Below are 22,128 nucleotides of genomic sequence, written 5' to 3'. Positions count from 1 at the left end.
ACTTCTGGTCAGTTTGGGAAATTTTTAATCAGGTTCAGCCGTTTTGGTGTTAATGAAATTAAATGCAGGTGCACTAGAGGGAACACAACGAGACAGCCCCAAAACAGGATTGGTTTTAAGGGTGGAGGACATTTCTCCCTCTGCATCTTTTCTGACTGTTTTTACACTAGTTTAGCTTTTGGCTAGGGTCACTGTCACTACTGGTAGCATGAGGCAATACAAGGATCCTACACAGTGATAAGTTAATAAGTACACTAATGCAGTGGGCTCTGGGTTCTTCCTGGAGCACAACAATGCCCAACCACTTGTTGCAAGAGTATGTAGGCAGCTCCTGGTGGATGAAAGAACTGATACCATTGACTGGGCCCCACACTCACCTGACCTAAGTCAACAGAACACCTCTGGGACATTATCTATCTGACGTTGCCAGGTAAAGTTAATATTATGTGACTTACGATGTAGAAAAATTGATTTTTATGTATTTGTTTTCAAGTGTGAATTATCTGGAGAAAGTTAATTAGGTGTAACAACTACACCTTGTGGAAGCAGGTGTGTAACACAGCTCTAACTCAATTTCAATATAACACACACGAACCTCGGCGATAGACTGTCGTTCCTGACAGAGTGCTGTGTAGATAACTAACCTGATTTGTTTTCTAAATTGAGATTTGATGCATTTTCAAAGTTTAATTTTATAACCAGTATATTTAGACATGCTTCAAAAAAGTTTTGACATCGAAATAAAAGAATAAAAATATTGTGCAATGGTGAAAAAAAATAAACTGGGGGAAAAAAGGTGAGATGTTCACTGAAGCTGAGCAGTAAATATAGGGAAGGCTTCTCCACATTGACAATAGGTCAAAGTTCATGTACTTATAAAATACCCCACATACTGAGTCATGTTTTTCTTGGGGATTAAATACATATTTCACTCAAAACTATTATGTTTATGTGTTTTTTCTGGACTTTTGATTAATTATTCGGCCTCTTTCCATTAAAATGAAACTCTGAAATTTGGTCTCTAAGCTTGTGAGTCTGAGGCTTATACAAGAAATGTTGCACAGTTAAGCTGTACTAAGAAGTGGGAAAATGTCCTTTACCCAAACAAAAAGAAATCCTCCTGAATAAAAAGAAGGTCCATAAGGGATTAGTGTCAGAGGCCAGCTTAAAGCCAGCGTGCATGATGGTGCTGTTTCACATCAATGAAAAACCATGTAGAAACCTATATCCATCCCTGAAACTGTGTTGTAAACAAAGGATTTGTGTAACAGTGGTAATTTTCTTCTACCCCTCAGGAGAATCACACATATTTAGCCAGACTTTGTTAGTTCTATTACCTCGCTGTCAAATCTTGCGCTTCAACGTAGCTGCTTCATTGTTACAGGGTGGCTTGTCTCTTATTGTATTGTCTCCTCTACTGAGTAAATAAATAATCTACAACAGTTGTCTCCTCAGTTTCCTAATGCTTACAGGGTGAATAGAGTGAATGCTTACAGATTAAACAATAAGAGAAAAAACACTTTAAATTGTTTTAATTTTTAATCGTAATCTTACTGACAAACATGCATAGCTTGTTAACAGAGTGATCCTTGCACAGAGCTAAAAACAGCTTGGAGGAGAATGTGCAGACAGGACAGTGTGAACAGTGAGCAGCTGGCCTGGGTAGGAAAATAAAAGTTTTAGTAACATACTGAAGCGTGAGGCTGTCAACACTGGAAGGAAAGCTATAATCCCAAAAAATGCAGATATTGTGAACTAACGTCATTATTTTTCCAAGAATCAGACAGCAAGAAGTATTTAAGTGAATTTCTAGTAGCCCAACTTTCCAGTAATGACCATTACCAGAAAGGAAAACAGATGTAAATTCTTACTGTTGACAGCAGTTTCATTTCTGTCTGTAATTATAGTGAATCTATCCCCCTGCTACGATACAATTGGTTACTAGAGAATATTTTGACCCTTCTGCAGGGTTACTGGAGCTAATCTGGGTATGTGCAGCAGCTTCTTGTTCCCTCCCTCAGATGGCCAATGCAGATCCATCTACTACTCCCCTTTCAGGACTGATACCAGCTCTCCACTCTCCTTCAGCTCCTTGACAATGTCCAAACCACCGATAAGCTCTCCTTTCACGTAGAGCTGAGGGTAGGTTGGCCAGTTAGAGTAAGTCTTGAGCCCCTGCCGCACTTCTTCATCCTGCAGGATATCAAAGGTGTCATAATCCACCCCGGTACCGTTCAAGAGCTCCAGCAACTGCCTGCTGAAGCCACATCTGGCAGCCTCTTTCTTGCCCTTCATGAACAGCATGACTGGACTCTGATTGATGATGGTCTTCAGTCGGTGCTCTAAGGTGACAGCCTTCGGGCAGGTGTTCTCCAGCTCTCCGGACTCAGCCAGTTCCTTCACTATGTCCAGTCCTCCCACCAGCTCCCCGTTCGCATACAGCTGGGGGTAGGTGGGCCAGTTGGAGTAGGTCTTCAGCCCCTGTCGGACCTCCTCATCGGACAGGATGTCGAAGCTGCTGAACTGGATTTTGTGCTCTTTCAGCAGCGCCACTATCTGTCGGCTGAATCCGCAGCGGGGCTCCTGGGGTGACCCTTTCATGAAGAGCATGCAGGGGGCGGCGTTGAGCAGCTTCTTCAGCCGCTGGTTCAGATCTGCGCCGCTGCCCTCAGCGGCTCCACCGGGACCCTCGCTCACCGCGAGGCGCTGCACTTTCTTAGTCAGTTCCGGAGCGTGAGCCCCGTCCAGGCTGTCCACTTTCTCTCCCCCCTTGAAAAAAAGGAAAGTGGGGACGGAGGAAATTTCATACTTCTCCGACACCTCCGGGACCGCTTCCGCCTCCAGCTTCACGAACGTAGTGTGCGCATGTTCTTTGGCTAGTTCGGCCATCACCTCGTTCATTTGGCCACACTGAGGAGCCCACGCCGCTTGGAAATGCACCACGGTCAGGCATTTTCCAGCTTTGGCTAAGAAATCTTCAAACTGCTGTTGGGTAGTCGCCTCCACGAGATTCGCCATTTTTCTTTCCTTTCACCCTCTGCACGCGCAGTGGTTCCGGTGCCGCCTAGACGTCATATCCGCGTAGCCTGGCAGTTTCTGGCAAGTACCAGAGAAGCTACAGGGAAGTCGTTTGCATGCTAGCTGATGATAAGAAAACAGCTGCATACACTGGATACGTCGAGAGGATAGTAACTTTTAAGGTAACTGTTTAACGACACGGACTTAATTAAAACTAAATTTCACACTGTCTCGGATTGCTATGCTAATTTTAACGTTCCGTTTTAGTAGCGTTAGCTAGTTAGCTCAAAGTTAGCTTCGTTCGTGACGTCTGCCAGGTTTCCAAGTTAAGCAAAGCTAATTCATGCTAGCAAACCTTTGGCGGCTAAGTAAGCTACTGTTACACGTAATTTCTGTTAAATAGAAGTAGAGTCAAATACCACAGTTCTAACAGTTAAACTAATAAAAGGCTTAAATAAAGACAATGCACGTCGGTGTCTGGCCCAGCATGAAGCAGCCTCGGTTCCTCGGCTAACTACTCAACATTACGATGTTACCGAGCACGCAAAGTCCAAAACAACACGAGCAAGTGTTTAGCTGATCGGACTCAGCTGTTTCCTTCGGTTTTACGTCGGTGGTTTGCACGAAAAATCGTTGCATGTTTTTGTTGTTGGTTTTAAGGAACATGCAACTGAAGTTTTCTGCACCTGCGGATGGCACTACTTTCTTTATAAATCCATATTCTGTGTAGTTGTCAAGACAAGTAAGATGGTGGCGAAAAAATATTCTTTAGGTAAGCATTTCAAATGAAATGAGAGGGGAAAACAAGACACACCTTATCCTTACAACCATGGTATAAGCATAATGCATCTTCTGCTTATTTTCAAGGCTTTGCAAATCCTGTGATAATAACTAGTTTGTTAATACGCATGAAAATTATAACATACTTACATGACATATGACACTGTGTTAAAGTTTAACAACAATTAACTCAAAATGCAGAAGTAGTGTCTGAAAAACTATGGAGTCCCAATAATCCAGTAGCCTGTAAAATCACCCTTAGCATCATTACATTGAAGTAATGGTTTTCTGTAAGACATTATCAGTCTCTCACATCATCTTCTCCTACGCCTTACATTGTCTACTGTTACCATGACCTTGATTACAAAGCATGTGTGTTATGTGTAAATGTGTCCTTTGAAATAGGGCTGTTCGATATAACAATATATATCGGATGACGATATATAAAAACGTCTATCGTTTCATTTTAAGCTATCGTTTGTTTCGTGGTGTCGCAAAATAAACTGTTTACGGCAATATTTTTTCATCGTTTTGATGGTCACTGTAGTGGCTATATTAATTTCTTAAAGTTCTCTCTTTCTCTTATATTTAATATAACCACACTACAGACGGACAAGCCCTGTTTTTATGCGTTTTGGTTAGCAATGACACCATCGCGTGTCCGCTTGTTTATGTTCCACATAAACCTTTCACAATAAAGCTCAAGATCCTGTTGAGACTTTTCAAAATAAACTGAATCACGTGAAAGAGCAGATTATTTACTGATGAGAAGTAAAAAAGCTAAAAAATAAACCTTAGACTCAAACGTTAGAACAGGCTTTTCCCCGCAGCACGCTGTGTAATAAATACTCACAAAGAAAACGGCGGCCTTTACAACTTATGTCTAAAAATGTATAGTTTCATGCATCGGTTAAAACACTAGACTCCGGCTACGTGACGCGCAGCTGGAAACACTTCCTGCAAGTCGAGCTGCCTGAGATTCACAGAATTTACAGAAAATGTTACATCTTTGTGATTTATATCGTTATCGACTAGGGCTGCCACGATTAGTCGACTAGTCACGATTACGTCGACTATTAAAATCGTCGACGACTAATTTAATAGTCGACGCCTCGTTTGAGGCTTTGTAAGATCCCAAAAGATGCAGGAATAAGTAGTAGGATTTAAGAGTGTAATAACGGACTGAAACAGAAGATGGCAGCACTGCATGTACAAGGATGCCAGCTGCCGTTAAACCCAGAAGAAGAAGAAGAAGCTGTGTCCCAGAATCCATAGCGCCCTGCTCAGTTGTCAACAATGGCGGCAGCTAGTTAGTTTTAATATTACTCTTATTATTCTTTCTGGGTCACAAAATAAACGTTTAACATATTTTCAGGCGAGAATGTAGCTGTGTAAACATCAAATACCTGCTCAGTTTATCAAGACACCACATATTTTCAAAAGCGCTCCCACGTTTTCGGAGACGTCTGTTACCCACTAGCTCGATAGCTAGCCGGGGGCAAGGCTCACTAGAGCCCGTGAGAACACCGGACTCCCGGCAAATCGTTTTCAAACCCACCGCTGTCTTTCGCTACTCAGGTTAAACATTATGTACAAGTCACTTAGATAACTTAAAAATGTTATTGTTTGGCTTTTTTTAGTGTTTTATTTGTTCCTGAGTAAATCGGTTTGGCTGAGATTAAAATTATAGTTTTTACACAGCTGAATAAAAGTCAAGCAGACAGCTGATTATCAGAAGTGCCAGATGCTCGAGAATATACTCCAGTGTCCTGTTATATTTTAGATAGCAAGGAGTTTATTAAACTTCACCGAAACAATCTGCAAACTTCATTAAATTTAATAAACTGTCATCTTGTCTTTATTTTTAGTTTAAACACTTAAAGCTGTAAGCTAATTATAGTTATATAAGAGCAGATGCTGCTGGTGCAATAAGCTGTACGTTTTACGTCCAATGGATGATGATCTGATTAGTCGACTAATCGCAAAAATAATCGGTGACTAGTCGACTATCAAAATAATCGTTTGTGGCAGCCCTATTATCGGCGATAGAATTCTTATATCGGGATATGCGACTTTGGTCATATCGCACAGCCCTACTTTGAAAAACTAAGTACACACATGATTCAGTAGCTTATTGAAACACCTTTACCAGCATCAGCTTGAAGTAATCTTTATCTGTATGATATTATCAGTCTCACTCTTCTTTACATATGGTTTGTGCTTCAGTTCATTGAGGTTGGCGGGCATTCATTTATACAAAGCTCTCCTGTCAATTACATCAGATTGCAGTATGAACTTTAGATTTTGTTTTGATTTGCTCATTTAAACACCTTGATTCTTTTCTTTTTCAGCTGTTCTGTTGTAGACAAGAGTTAGTTATTGAAAAGATGCCCTCATATTTGTCTCTAGAATACTTTGACATACAGAGAAATTTATGATCCACTCACTGACTGCAGGTGCCCACATCCTAGACTGCAAAACAAGCCCAAAACATCACCCCTCCACCACATGCTTGACAGTTGGTATAAGACGTTTGTGCTGATATGCTGTGGTTGGTTTAATCCACTGGCATGTGTATTATGGCCAAATATCTCCACAGTTGTCTTGTCTGTCCAAAGGACACTGTTCTTGTAGTTTGTTCAGATGCAAGTTTGCAAATCTAATTGTGTTAGAGAGAGATGGCTATGGCCATTTTTGTCAGCTTGTTCAGTCTTTTAATAAATGTACTATCATGAACTTTAACATTTAAAATGATAAGTGAGGAAACGGTATTTTGCCACATTAGTGCCACAACATCATGAGTGGTCCACCAATAAAGAGGAAAATAACTGAGAAAACATTAGTAGAGAAAAATTGCTGTAAATAACAATATTTAACTATTTTATTTAATTATTATTACAAGAGGATGCACATATTTTTGAAAAGAAAAGTATTGTAGTTAACATTTTATGGTGGTTTTGTTTTTTTAGTTTTGCTATAGGTCGATACAGTGTTTTGCTTCCTTATATGTTCTACATTTCTGAATATATATATATATATATATATATATATATTTTTTTTTTACCTATGAGTTACAACAACCACAATATTTTGTAGCTATTTTGATATATTCTTTTTACATTTTATAGACCCTGTGAGTAAACACTAACACATTAATTGAGAATAAACATTATCATTGGCCATAGCTGTAGGAGCAGTATCAGTTGGTAATTACTGGCTGGCACATCAGGTTTTTACAGACCCTTTGAGTTAGCAAGAATCAAATGACAAAAGATATGTTTGTGATAATTTAAGTGAGAGTCTTTGTTTTGTACTGTAAATTGTCCTAATTAGTCCCAAATGTTCCATTTGACATCTCACAGAGATGTTTAAAAGTAGATGTTTATGTTAAGAAAGAAATATGAGAGGATTTCAAATTATCAAAGTGTTTAAACTCTCACATAACAGTCATCATATTTACCTTAAGAATCCAGTTTCAGCTGAGCTATAAATACTGGAAAATACATCTTTCTGTTACAGGAACACAATGGAAGAACAAACTGCTGACATAGAGGTGACGGTGAAAACATTAGACTCCCAGAGCAGAACCTACACTGTTGGCGCTCAGGTAAGTACACGCATTGCAAACTCAGGAGAAAATTCTCAGTCTTAGTTCATCTTTCCTGTGGCGTTACTCATGTCTGTTCAATCTTTGTTGTAGCTGACGGTGAAAGAGTTCAAGGAGCACATTGCCCCATCAGTGGGTATACCAGTGGATAAACAGAGGCTGATCTACCAGGGCAGAGTGCTGCAGGACGAAAGGACTCTGACAGACTACAGTAAGTAAATAAAGAATGAAATGCAGAACTAGATTGTCACTTGTTGGTCTTTGTACTTCCTCCTGGAAAGTAGGAAATTTGTTTTTTGGGTATTTGGTATTACACAGAGAATGAATTCTTAACATTTTGGTTACACTTGGTTACAGATAAATTGGAATTTACTATGGTGTTTTAATAGTTGCTGCTGCTTTTTAAAAAGATTTGTGTTGATGATGTGGGCCATTGCTGAGAAAGAATGTAACAGCTATGTGTAATTAACTGCAAGATGTATTTGGCAGAAAATGAGTGTCATTTTGATAATCAGTTACAATGTTCTCCACAGAATCCAGTCGTATATGATGAATTATATGTTGGTCAGTACTGGTCTTTTATGCTGAAGAGAGCTCAAAGTGAAGCTGTCAGTTTAGCTGTTAAGCTACAGTCCTATCCCCACTTATGGCCACAAGCTGTGAGTAGTAACTGAAACAAATGGCTGAAATGGGCTTGCTCTAAAGGATTTCTTAGAAATGTGTTGAAGAGCTTCATCACTCAGGAGGGGATCAGAGTAGCACTGCTACCCCTCTGCATTGAAAGGAGCCAGTTCAGGCATCTGACCAGGCTGCGTCCTGAGCGCCTCTTAGGTCAAATGTTTTTGGACTGTCATAGCAGGAAGAGGGCTCCAAAACAAACCCAGAATGCACTGGAGAGATTTTCTTTTGTGCTTTTTTGGCTTGAAAATGCCCTGATGCCACGTGTTCCCCCCCAGAAGACATGGAGAGGGAGAGGACTGGGCTCCTGGTTAGACTACTACCCCCCGACTCAGACAAGCATCATATCTATCTAGTAGACAGTCGAGCGGCTAGCAGAATACCTGGGTAGTGCATTCAAGTAGAGTCTCTGTGTTGGAAATGCGATTTTTTTTTTTTTTTTTTTTTTTTTTTTTTTTTTCTTGAAGTATGATTGGAGATGTGTAACTGTATATGACTGTCTCTACCAGATGTGGGTGGAAAAGTGATCCACCTGGTGGAGCGAGCGCCCCCTCCACCCTCACAGCCCGGCTCAGGGTCAGGAGGCTCTTCAGCTGAGAGTGGACCATCTTCTTCCTCACAGGGAACATCGCAAGTGCCTCCACACGATCGCAATGCTAACAGCTACGTAATGCTTGGCACATTCAACCTCCCTGTCAACATCATGGATCCCCAGCAAATACAGGTTGGTCTGCTTTATCTTCTCAAGTTATATTTATGGTCCAATGTCACATGCAAAGGTTCAGATATAACCAAAGGGTGATGAAAAGCAACTCAGAGAACCGATGTTATTATTCCATTACTGATTACTACTGATTATTATGACATGTAGCAGAGCTTTGAATTTAACGTCTATATGCAATATTCCCTCTGTTGGTTTCTCTTAATTTCATTTTGGTCATTCTATCCCCGAATCTTTTCATATAGATGTCAGTCCAGCAAATGGTGTCCAGCATGGGCGAGAATGCCAGGAATGCCAGAGTCACAACCAGCACTGGGGTGAGAGTTTGCATGTTCTCCCTGTGTGGTACACCGCCTTCCTCCTGCACCCCCAAAACATGGATGTTCAATTAATTGTTGATTGATAATTAGTCAGAAATATAAAAGTACAGTCCTAATCCAAAAATTTTTGGTAACTATGTAAAAATGTAAATAAAAGCAGAATTAAATAATTTGCAATTTCATTCCATATCAGGATGTTAAACTGAGAAAATGTTTACTCGTTTTAAATTTAGCAACAACATGTCTCAGAGAAAGCTTAGAAAACATGGCCTTAAAATCTAGGACTATGTTACTGCTGTGGAGGATTCCCTCTTCTTTTAACAAGAGTCCATAAACATCTGGGAATGAGGAGACTAGCTGCTGCAACCATGCTGGCTCATGTCATATTTTATTAATGGTTTTCTAATGGTTTTATTTGCTGAAAGGCCTGAACTGCAGACAGACCAGTTCAGCACCTGGAACTTCCTGCTATTAAACCTTGTTGTTGTAATACATGCAGCATGCAGTTTAGAATCATCTTGCTGAAACAGGCTTTCCCTGAACAAAATGTCATCTGGCTGGAGGCAAATGTCTCTAACACCTGTATATACTTTTCAGCATCACGATGCCACAGGCACCGATGCAGCCCTGTGATGCTGTTCTCTAATCAGTTAAACTAATTAGTTGCAAAATGTTCCTCCAGCTGTCTCTTTTTAGTACCATTTACTTTTCCAGCCTTTTTTGTCCCCACTCAACTTTTTTTTTTAACAACACATTGCTGCTGGTAAATTAGTGAATATTTTCCATGAAATTGTGTCTCAGTTTGAATATTTGATGCGTTTTCTATGTTCTGTTATGGATAAAGCATGGGCTTAAGAAATGTATTGCATTCTGTTTTTGTTTACATTTCACACAGTGTCTCAACTTGCTGGAATTGGGTTTGTAGATGCAGTGCTTAAAGCGTGTAAAGTAAAACAAAGTATGGTTAAATAAGGCTTTTAGTCTAAAGCATTGTAACTGTAACATTGTTTTAACTTCATCCCAATGATGCCATAATAGTACACAGCTACACACGACACTGAATTGTTTTGTTTGTCACCTTTCCTTCTTTGTTACAGAGCAATGGGTCTGTGAATGTGCACATCGATATGGACCAGCCAGTGCAGAGTGAGCCAAGGCTGAGGCTGGTCTTAGCTGAGAACCTGCTGAGGGACATCAATGATGTCATCCAACGAATGGAGGTGAGCACTTATCCCCCCCCAAATACCTCAGCAGAGAAACTCTGCCTTTCTCAGTAACAGTTCTGTTGCTTTCTTGTGTCGGTTTTCAGGGTCGACCAACTGACTCGTCCTCTCAAACAGAGACAACCGATGCTGCTGCTGCCGCTGCTCCCCCTCCTCCATCATCTTCCTCCACCACCTCTACTCCTTCTCCCTCTGCTCAGCCAATGGACACCTCCCCACCTCCAACAACTCCCCCACCTCCACCCTCCTCTTCAGCTCAATCTGAGGGACCAACACCGCAACCTGGACCCAAGTGAGACAAAATCTAGCTTGTTAACTCAGATTTCTACAAAGGTCAAACTGTGCATTTATTTCTTTGTATGTCTCTGTCATGATGTGTAATTCTAATTAGTCTGCCTTTCTTTCCTCTTTCAGTCATCCCAGCCCGGCTGAACTGGCAGAGATGCTGTCTGAGCTGCGGAGGGTTGAGGAGAGACTGCAACCATTCATCCAGAGAGCTCACACCATCCTCGAGACAGCCACCACTGCAGAATATAACAACAATACAGTAGGATTCAAACAAAAAACTATTTACTGGAAATCTTTACTATACATTGTTAATCAGTGCTTTGTATAACAGATGCTTTGATACTTATAAATCCTTGTTTAGACGAATAACCAGGGATGCATTGGTTGACCAAGCGGGTGTCCTTAATGTTAGACACTGGGGAAATGGATCATTGCAGCTATCAGTGATGTTAACTGGTTTACAGTTAAATGAAAAACTGTAAAAAAACAACAAAGTGAAAACAGAATTGAAAATACTGCATCACCAATATTTGATCTAGCTTTTTGAGTCAGGATCAGACTGATAGCTGATCCAAATATCAAATCAGTGCATCCCTATGATGAAAAATGTAAATTGTAAAATGTTTTTGGGTGTTTGTCAATATATCCGGGTATCCCATTTAAGTACAGCGTATGTATGGGAAACACTGCTGATACTAAGACTTCATATATATGATAGATGATTAGTAGTAACATTGACTAAAGTACCTGCAAGTTACTTTAAACAGTCAAAAACCCATAACTCACTCTGCTGACTTGATACTCAAATGTGGTGTCCTTTAAAGCTCCAAAATCGTCCCTTTCTTCCTCTGACAAGTGCATCAGAGTTATGCTAATAAATTGCAATTAGACAAACAACAAATTAAAAAAGAAAACGATTAGAAACTCTGGAGAAAATAAAAGAATTATATTGACACATCATCATAGAAATAATACGAATAAGATTAAAATAAAATGAATAAAGAAATGCTGGATAAAGTACACTAAGAAGACGAGACATGACAGAATAACATGTAAAGTATTCAATAAGCTCTAATTGGTTAGTAAAGTAATGCTCTGGTAGGTAGAATGTAAAGATTTCAAAACCCAAACAATAAAATAAGTAAAAGTAGGTAATTAAAAATAAAGTAAATGTGATCTCTATACAGTGTCCTTATATTTGAGATGAGGTAAGATTTCAACAAGATTGGTTTCTTTTCTGCTACAGGAGAGAGAGGAGGACCAGCGAACACTCGCCCTGACGTGGGAGTGTCTGCGTCTCCTTGGTAACACTCTAGTAGCTCTCAGCGACCTGCGATTGAACCTAATGAGTCCCGTCCCCCGTCACCTGCATGTAGTCCGGCCATTTTCTCATTACACCAACCCGGTCTCCCTTCCTGGAGCTATGCACCACCACATCCCAGTGCAAGTAAGTGAATGGAAGCAGCTTTAGTCACTAAAGTGAAAATCTCTTAGGAAACCAGACTGACTGCTTACGTCTTCACCAACAGATGAACCTGGGTGCCACAGTGACTGTTGCGGCTAACAGCACTGAGGGACAAGCCACGCCCACTCAGCCGACCAGCCAGGCGGAGCAGGCAGGTCAGGGACAGACCTCCCCCACACAGACTTCCCCGTCCAATCAGCAGGCTGGACAGGGACAGGCTGGCCACCGGGTCATCAGGATCAGCCACCAGGCAGTCCCGGTGGTCATGATGCAGATGAACACGGACGGTGTGTTGTCCCCTACCCGCCACTGATTGAATGCTCCATTCAAGCTGTGTGTGTCTGTCACTGCACTGGAGTTAAAGTTCCACATCTGCACTGCTGGCTCAAGCAGAGACCTGCAGAATGGGACTTTTAACTCAGGATTTACAAGCAAGATGGTCTTTCCAGTGTCTGTTACACAATGGCTCTGATAATGCAAATGTTACATTCATGAAGAGTCTGACCAGCTTTAACTGAGAGTGTTCTTGTTTGTGTGCAGGCCCAGGTGCAAACACGGCAACAGCTGGACAGCAAATGACTGGACAGCCAGGTATAGCATGTTTAAAAAATACTGCGTATGGCATTCCAGTGTCTTCATGTAAAACAGAGATGTCAAACTCGGTTTCACTCAAGTCACACCAAGGGCATATATAGTTTACTGGCATGTTTCATTCATGTAAATTCTTCAACCATTCCACAAAAAACACTTATTAGTGTTAATAAAATTTTATTATAGAGTATAGAGGCTGTAAAAGTTTGAGCATTTCATCAAACTAAACTTATCCTGCTCTAAAAGCAAAGTCATAGCTCATGAATTTTGTTGGATATATTTAAATCTTATGTGCCCCGTTTTTTTTTTGTTTTTTTTTTAGTTTTTTACATGGCTGAACATCACTTCTCATTGGTTTAGGAAAATAAACAAAATCTGTGATCATGAAATTAATCCGTAAATTTTTGTGCCAGAAAACTGGCGCTGGAAAGATATAGACTCCCTGGTCTCCTACCTTGAGTGTATTTACAAGTTAACTAGCTGGCTGAGACAGCAGAGACTTTAAACTGTTTAGGTTTATGTTCGCTACGGAGCTGTTTGGGCCAAAGTACTTTTAAAACCTAAAGTGAAAAAGTACCAAGAGCTGGGGTTCCCCACATGATGTAGAAAAGCTTTCTGTCCGCTTAATTTTTTTCCCTCATGCCACAGTTCAAGTGGAATACTGAATATTGTTTTGAGAACGAAAGCCTTCGTTTGCTAACTGCTGAAAATCCTCTAAACACACTAAATTAAATCATGTGATACTAATTCCATGGTGTTTGTTTCACCCTTAGGCGCCCTCCCTCCTGATTTTATGAGGAATCTCATGCAACAAATCAGCCAATATGCTGCTGCCGTAGCGACCAGCGCCGCCACCGCAGCTGCCACCGGCCAACCAACCCCACCGCAGCCTACCCCTCCCAGCTCCACAGCCAGCTCCTCTGCCACGACCACATGCCCTAATACACCCAGCACCACTCCTACCGCTCCCCCGCCACCACCCAGTACTGGCCCCCAACCCCAGGCACGGGTTGTCTTCACCCGACCCCCGTTTGCACCCAACATGCCCCCTCCTGCCTTTGGTACCCGGGGAACCACCATAAATGTGAGGACTGCCATGCCAGGCCAGCAGCCGGGACAGGTGGGAATAATGCAGTGTGATGATTTCCATGAGATATTTAAGCGCATCAATGAATAATAATATGTTCCTCACAGGCTTTCAACCCCGCTGCTCTCAACCAGATGATTAGTGGACTGGTTGGACAGCTTTTGCTCCCTGGACAAATGGGTGAGATGATCTACTCAGTAAAGGAGACATATTAAACGTTTCTTTTCCTTTGTACTCCTGGATCTGTACGATGCTATCTGGGGTGTTTTTGTCAGGGTCAGGATCAAAGACATTTTGAGCAGATATTTCAGTGCATGCAACAATTTTAAAAGGCTTCAGAGTCTCAGTCATGTAGATGCTGTGTTCTTAATAAACAGACAACATCATTACTGCATTGTTGAAATTGGCAGACTACAATTAAAGACAGATTCTCTATTGTTTTACTGTTAAAAGTGCACAATATTACTTCAGATATTTTTTTTAAACTGTTTGGAAAAAATAATTAACGATAATGACCTTTATTTAAATCTTCTTTTTATGAGGGGCAGCCAATCAAACCAAAGTTGGCTTAAAGAGAAGATGACATTCAAGGGGAGGAGTTAAAACAGCTTTTTCCACACAGGATGGATTGAAGGGTTCTTTCTCTTAGATAAGATAAATAAGCATTATTTTGAGCCGTAAATCATGCAAAGCTACTTTAGTAAAGTTCATTAGTAAAAATATGCAGGCATGTTTCTGTTAACATATTCTTCAACAGTATTTTAGTTGTTTGTTTTGATTTTTTGTTTGTTTGTTTTTTGCAGCTGGTCAAACGGTCACATCCTCTTCTTCCTCTACATCCACACCCACCTCTTCTTCCTTTTCCTCCTCTTCTCACACCTCTTCATCTTCCTCTTCCTTTTCCTTCTCCACCTCGGGTCCAACACCACCTCCTGCTACAAACACTACTGCTGCCACCCCGAACCAAAACGAGACCAACAACAGTGAGCCCCAGCCTCAGCAGATGCCTTCAGACCTTGGCCAGCTTCTAGGTTCTCTCCTGGGGGTAGCTGGCGGCACTGGAAGCGGTGCGGCGGGGAACCCTTCGATAACTGTCACCACGTCTGGAGTCCCAGCCTTCATCCAGGGAATGGCTGAATTCATGCAGCAGGTAAGTGTTCCTGTCTTTGACATGTGTGCACACAATGCACTCCACATGCAAATTACCTTTGGATTTGATCTGCACTCTGTTGTGCAAGAAATGAATACAAAGATGGAGGGATTGCCTTGTTGAAATATGTCCAAATTTAGATTATTGGAAACTGAATATATTCAAGCAAAAGCGCACTCAGAGAGCACAACTCTATCACCTCGATCTCTATTGGCTGTCAAGAGATTCCCGTCAAACATTAGGAGGAAAAAGGTTTTGGGGAACACACATAATTTTAAGTGAGTTCTTATTCATCACAATATCTTCCAAAGGAAGGGCTGGTAGCAAGTGAGTCATGTGCAGTTCTTTCCATTTTCACAAGAATCAGCTGCATTTTAACTGTCATTAAACCCCAACATATTGTTTCCACTTTATTTCTAGGCCTCCCAGCCCATCTTTTCACCACCCCCTCCTCCCCCTGGTACCACTCCAGCACCCGGGGCAAGGCCCAACCCAACACCTAATCCTGGCGCAGCAGCAGCTGAAGCCCTCGACCCGGAGCTGTTCACGGGCATCGTTCGCGGTGTCCTCAGTACCATGATGGGTTCTCTGGGCCAAGGTCAGAACGACACAGAGAGCATCGCCCAGTTCATGCAGAGGCTGTCGCAGTCAACCAACATTTTCATCAGTCCCGAGGAACCAACGGGTAAGTAATAACCTGTATTTACTTATAATATCAGATACAGTTTCATTTATATGTATGTTGTCTCCCTCTTGATTGTGTACATTTTTTTTTTTTGTATCGTGGGTCCAGGGTTCTTTGGGGAGCTGCTGATGTTGGTGTGTCAGACTTTCACCATGTCCGACCTGGTGATGTTGCTTCATGGTCAGCACCAGCCTCTGAGCCGCATCCAGCCACAACTGGCCCAGTTCTTCAACCAGAACTACCTCAACGGCAGAGAGCCCACCGATCAGAACATTGCTGTCAGTACCACTCACCAGAATCTGTATTATTCTTAGAATGTTGTTGGCAATTTTAGAGGTACTTTACAAGTAGCTATTTTACTTCATAACATATCCCTCATTTTTGTTGGTTGTTTTATGTTTTTGTGAACGTGATCAATAATTGATGTTTTCTTTCCTTCTGCATGTTGTCTTCTTTTTCTTTCACAGGCTGCTGCTGACAGTCTTGTCAATGAACTGGAAGAATATATCACTGAAAGCTTTGTAAGTCCTGCACTTACTCTCTTCTCATGACAACAGGATTTGATCAAGCACATAATTTAATTCCATAGATTGACTTGGCACATATCTGCATCTCATGCAGCCTGCAGATATTTGTATTAAAGAAAAGTTTTAAAAATTGTCATGTATGCTGTCAGTTTGAAATCCTTAAAAAACGATAAGAATATGAATTTGACCTTCAACAAATTTGGAACCGGACACCAAAATCATTTCACCTGTTTTATTTATTTATTTTTTAAACTGTCGAGGGAAAACATCGCATGCGTAACATCCATCAGAGCTCAGGCTGTGCTCAACTTTGACTAATATTAATGGGCTATTTTGTCTGATAGGCAAAGCAGATGTGAAGTATATAAAACTACTTTAATTTGCAGTAGATGAAGGTAGACAGTGTTTGGAATTGCTGATAGTAGCAACAAGTATTGAACTGGTATTATTTCAGACTCATCAGTACTGAAGCACCTAGATGAAACAACTTGCTATCATAGCTAGCCTAGCTGCTATCACTGATAGAGATTACGATTTATACCATTTGCTTGTTTATGTTCTGTCTAGTCAGTCATGGCTGGCATGGCATGTAGTCTGGAGTGTTCAAATGAATTTTGCCACACTCAATGATAGGAAGATGGGATGTGATAACACTGTAGGTAAAACATTAGTTGCTTGCAAACAGGGTAAGCAGCAGCAGACCTTGAGTCCGTTGCACAGCATTAGAGTAATAGTCAGTTATGTTAAAGTGCCATCTGCTTTTGATTGAAATACTTCTGAAGAGATCTTCTCCTTTGAAACCCAACAGAGAGAGTCTTCAGTCAGCGTGTTGGAGGGCGTCGATATCACCCAGACCAACATGACTTTCTTCAGACAGCAGCTGACTCGCATCGCCACACACATTCTGCGCTGCAATGGTAAACTCAACTTTAGCTCATTGTTTCCTCATTTTGTGTCGAACAGCAGCTTAAAGAGTTTATCTGTGGAATATTTGTGGGAAATGTTATACTTGTAACTGCAATACATTCACTTTTTTTATTATTCAATTTAAATTGTGTTTTGCAGATGAAACATTTGGGCCCCAGCTGTTACAGATGTGTAACCAGGCGTTGTTCGAGTGTCTTGCGCTCAACCTTCACTGCCTGAGAGGAGACCAGAGGGCTCTAACTGCTGTTATCAACCACCGAATTGTATGTACACAATTTCCACTCAGCAAGAAAAAATACTTATCACAAATGAAAGTAGTACATTTTGGTCAAAGAAGGTCAAATTTGGTGTTTTGTACAAATTCAGTTTTATTTACACACATTTACAGGAGAAGTCAGTGCCACACAGAGGCGCTACTGAGTGCTTCTGACAGGAGACAGTTCCATTGTACTCTTATCTATATTTTTTCTATCACTGCATCATCAATTAGCATCAACTAGTGTAAATTCTGAGCTATTACAGGTAAAACATACAGTTTACACATTATTTGAAACAGTTCAAGTTTAATATGGAGATCCACTGTTTAACAGTAGATATGAAAGTCAGAATTTAAACACACTTCAGAAGTACCGTACTGCACTTATTTACTTAAATTTGTTTATTTAAAGTGATTTATAAAGAGAAAGTGTCATGTGCACTATTATAAACTTAGAAGTAAAGAATGAAGAATTCAGCTGCTCTGTCATTTGATGTTAATAGAAATAGTCAGAGATATAAACTAAGAAAAGTGGTATACTTTATCAATTTAAAGAGAGGATGTAACCTAAAAAGTCACAAAATACAGGAGAAAATGTGCCTGTGAGATAAAAAACTAACTTTGTTTTGTTCCAGCGGAGGATGTCAAGTGACATCAGCCCCAGTTTGGTTAACTGGATGACCAGCATGATGACGATGAGACTGCAGGTGATTCTGGAGCACATCCCTATCACACAGGAGCAGATCCAGAGCTACATAGTTCACACACAGGTAACGCAGCAGACACAAACACACACACACATGCATGCATGTTAAATTTCTAATTCTCAGAATAAAATTGGACGTGATGGTAATTCAAGGAAAGCAAATCCCCATGCCTCACCTGCATGATGCAGCCGCTCAAGCTTCAGGCTGTTTTTGTAGTGTGTGTTTAGAGTTGTGTAACTGTAAATCATTTTTTGTGACTCACAGCAAACAAAATCCTGCAGTTACAGATAAATCTTTGCACGTTGCGACATATGTGTGCAGATCAGTACAAATTTCATGTAAGAAGACAGCCTGACTGAGCTATTACCAAACACGATATAAAAGATGGACACAGACACTGTGGTCATTGTGAAGTCATTGTGTAGAAGCCTCAAGCAGAGCATTTGCTGCTGTGTGTGTGACAAGCGAGGAGTGTATCTGATACATAAACCGCACACCTGCACAGTAGCAATCCTGGAATACAGCAGCTTATCCTCCTCTTTAACTTTAATTTGGACTTTGGACAAACTAATCATCATGTTGTATTCAGTAAAAGTTGAAAATAGAACCATGAAGTCATAGACTTCACTGGAAGCTCGACAGCCCCCTGCTGGCCATGAGAAACAGTGCAGGCTTACTAAGATAATTAATGGCCTTAAACATCAAAAACATAACCATCTAAGTACAACATGAAACAAAACTGTGCAGCTAAATGGTTAAAATAACTTAAAATATTTTTAAGAAACTCTTCTGATATTAATAAAATCTTTCCAAGTGACATGAAGCAGATACTGACAAAGCAGGTCAGTCAAAAACTCTTTTCAAGCCTTTGCCAATAATTCATCTGCGATAAGACTCAGAATCTGGTTTTACTGTCCTTGTGTGTTTTCTGCAGTGCAGAGCACATGTGCAACATGCAGAGAGAGCAGTCCCTCTTATCTGATGGCTGCTCCATATCACATTTCTCTGAACTGCACGTCTGAAATGGCTAATAAATATTACATGATATTCTTTCACAGAGAGATCAGTCTTCTGCAGCTGGTGGCCAAGAGCCTGAACAGGCACAAAGTGCAACGGTAAGAATGGTGTGCGAGAGTTCAGAGGACCTTAGTTTGCCAGTTCTGGTCCTGTGTTTTCCTTTTAGTTTCCTCATGGTTTTGTTCTCCACCTCCAAAGATCGGGGACAACCTGTCACCAGCTGCAGCCACCACAGCAGAGGAGGCCATGTCGGTGTCGCAGGAGACGAGGGTGTCATCACGGGACACGAGGGTGTTGCCTGGGGACCTGGGAGCCTCAGGAGGAGCCGTGCCATTAGGTGGCGACATGGCAGCGGCGGGAGCGGAGGGAGGGAGGGAGGAGTCTGCTGGAGAGTCGGATGGCTGGGCTGCTGCTGTTCCTCCTGTAAGAGCTCCCTCCCACCGCTTTTTACTGCTTTAACTGTCATCTTTTTCCTCCATTTGGAAAAAGTGTTTAACTCTTTGTGTCCCTGCTTTACATTTACCGTGTGCTATTGTTGTACTGGCACTAGTTTTTTCTTTTTATATATAGCAACTGTTTATTTTTTTGAAAAACACATATGTAATAATAGGTGATTGTCTCTATTGGCCATCAACTGAAGTATAAATTCCAGTTCTGTTCTGTGAAAAAAAACTTTAACCAAAGTTTTGGACACATGTGCAAAATCCTGTGCGTTTGCGTTTGCCTTGCTTAGCTGTAGTGCAACACAGTAACACAGCTGACCTAAACTATGACTCTGTCCTTTCAGCTACTTCTGCTTAATCCTTATATTCTCCATTGTCTTTGTTTTAGGAATGGGTTCCCATCATCAGGTGTGATATAATGACTCAGAGGAAGATGAAGGCTCAGCCTCCATTGTCTGATGCATATTTGCATGGCATGCCAGCAAAACGCAGAAAGGTAATAAAATCAGGTGCAACTTTTTGTCATCACATAAGAATTTGGCCTCTCTCCATTTTCTTTATGCTGCATGTTTGTGTGTGATTTCAGACAGGACAGGGCAGTGCGGCCCTCCTCTCCCTCTCTGATGCAGTGAGTCAAGCAGCCAGGACAGCCGGAGTGAAGCCCATCACCTCTGCTGAACGGCTGCAGGAAGACCTGGAGACCCAGGAGGTGAAGGAAGCTTATTCAGAACAGGTAACCACATCTTACATAAACTGGCAAAAATCAAGCAGAGGCACATCGAACATTGTTTATATTCATACTTAGCGCAGCTTTCATAGATCTGTCAAACTGGAAAACTGCTGGGAAATCATGAGGAGGGCTTTTAAGAGCAAGGACAGGAAGGATGAGTGAAAGCACACCAGGATGATACAAAGGAAACTCACAGTTTAAATAATCCTGTAACATAATGACACTAAGATTCAAAATGTCCATCTCAATGCTAAACTATGGAAAAATGCAGCAGTGATGACTTGAATTTGTTTGACACAGTGGCTGCATCTGATCACACAGTTACAATGTCATGTTGTGACCCAGTTAATTGGCTTTCTAACGTTTTACAAGCTCACAAAACACTGTCTCAGAGAGCACCCTCTATGTTGCTGTTATGCAATTTAAAAACGTAACTGATCACAGGCCTTTTGGTGAAGAGGAAAATTGTGCATGCCACTTTTAGCAATCAGGCCCCTGAAAATATTTTTCAGACCTCCCAGCACCAGAGTAGCTGCTTTTTTTGCCTTTCCTGGTAACCAGCAATAAAGACAATTGCCCTACAGGGTCAGTTCCTGCAGTTGGCACACACCGGTGAATTGGAGAGCTACTTCCTTTAGTAGAAAACTACTAGAGTGGTTAAAGCCACTACTGCCAGACAGGCCTAGAGATCTGCTGGGAACTGCACAGCACTAGGGAAAGATGTGTATTCTTCAATTAGTTGGTGAATGGTTGCTGGCACTCATTAGATGAAGCTGGTTGCAAAGAGGTATACAGAGTCTGCGGTCACCTGTAGTTTGCTTGGAAGATGCCAATTCGTCTCCAAACACTCAGTAACTGCTAGTTAAATAGGAGTAACACTATGACACGAACTGTAAACAGAGACAGTTTGCATTCAAAGTAAAAGTCTTACCTTTCATCACTCGTCCAAGTCAGACTGTGGCTGAAGAAGTCACTTGGATGAGTGACAAAACATCACCTTAAACTCCACTATGACTGTAGCCTTTAGGGAAGCTGCTCACAGTCACACGACTGCCCGTTCACCTTCTTGACTGATGATGGAAGTCAATTGTTTTTCAGGTTAAAACAGACATCAAGAAACGAGTGAGGGAAGACCCGGATTTCAGCTCTCAGCAGTTCCCCAACGCACACAGAGCTTTCTCACCAGACTCATAATCATAAACACTGAAGCCGATTCCTCCTTCACCTGCTTTCCTTTGGGACTTTGATTTGACTACTAGTCAGCACAGCTTCACTCCCCGAACAGCCTGTCCACTTTTTCAACAGCTCTCTGACTAATGGCCTAGCGCTGATGTGGCTACTTCCCTAGTGCCTATTTATTGCTCTGTGTTTTAGTCCAACCTTTGCTGACAGAATGTTCTTCACTGAAAAAGGTGTTTCACCAGATTTAAGTTAGACTAAATCTAGTCACTCTAGTCTTGTTTGCTTTCTTTTTCCCCCTCGTGTCGCTTTGTTCATGCGGAGCCTGAATCCTCATTATTTAGCGGACTCTGGCCTTCCTGTCAGTACTCTTGAGCACAGGAGAAGACTTTCATGTGATGCTGTTTGGTACATGAATGTACAGTATGCTTAATAAAAATCTTGATAATTACAGTACAGTACTCTTTTCGTTCATATTTTTTAAGGAAAGAAGTTCCTAAAGTATTAATTCTACACTGTGAAAATACTAAAGAAAAATCCTGTTTTAAAAAGGTTTAAGTACACTTGAGTATGAGTTTAAGTGTATCAGTACATTTATTAAGTTGTGTTAATGATAGCCATAAAGTTGAGCACTTAACTACATTTTGCAGAATGCAACAATTGTAATATTCATGAAATGCTAATTTTAGCACATTTAAAAGGAACAACATTGACAAGTTAGTAAATAAG

General features: G+C 41.1%; 2 protein-coding genes across 4 annotated transcripts; one reads left to right on the top strand and one right to left on the bottom strand.

The window, feature by feature from the left end:
- Nucleotides 1-192: 192 nt before the first annotated feature.
- Nucleotides 193-21,852, top strand: bag6 (BCL2 associated athanogene 6). 3 transcript variants are annotated; one of them, XM_084944403.1, is made up of 25 exons: nt 193-430; nt 7,318-7,405; nt 7,499-7,616; nt 8,593-8,807; nt 9,050-9,121; nt 10,222-10,344; nt 10,434-10,639; nt 10,762-10,894; nt 11,882-12,082; nt 12,165-12,387; nt 12,641-12,691; nt 13,465-13,811; nt 13,886-13,958; nt 14,582-14,928; nt 15,349-15,613; nt 15,722-15,891; nt 16,081-16,134; nt 16,949-17,057; nt 17,206-17,330; nt 17,959-18,093; nt 19,089-19,145; nt 19,246-19,470; nt 19,879-19,986; nt 20,077-20,223; nt 21,319-21,852. In XM_084944403.1, the coding sequence occupies exons 2-25, from the start codon at nt 7,325-7,327 to the stop codon at nt 21,412-21,414; spliced, it is 3,681 nt and encodes a 1,226-aa protein (XP_084800529.1). In that variant the 5' UTR covers nt 193-430; nt 7,318-7,324; the 3' UTR covers nt 21,415-21,852. The 3 variants fall into 3 exon arrangements, with proteins under 3 accessions (XP_084800529.1, XP_084800530.1, XP_084800527.1); XM_084944404.1 differs by lacking the exon at nt 193-430 and adding an exon at nt 3,092-3,200 and having other exon boundaries at nt 12,165-12,255; XM_084944401.1 differs by lacking the exon at nt 193-430 and adding an exon at nt 3,092-3,200.
- Nucleotides 1,518-3,018, bottom strand: glrx3 (glutaredoxin 3). The gene has a single exon (XM_084944405.1). The coding sequence runs from the start codon at nt 3,016-3,018 to the stop codon at nt 2,044-2,046; it is 975 nt and encodes a 324-aa protein (XP_084800531.1). The 3' UTR covers nt 1,518-2,043.
- Nucleotides 21,853-22,128: the final 276 nt, after the last annotated feature.

Source organism: Perissodus microlepis, chromosome 11 (assembly GCF_051167445.1).
Source record: "Perissodus microlepis isolate ML-2025 ecotype Zambia chromosome 11, ASM5116744v1, whole genome shotgun sequence".
Taxonomy (NCBI): Eukaryota; Metazoa; Chordata; class Actinopteri; order Cichliformes; family Cichlidae; genus Perissodus; species Perissodus microlepis.
This window is presented reverse-complemented; position numbering and strand designations above follow the sequence as displayed.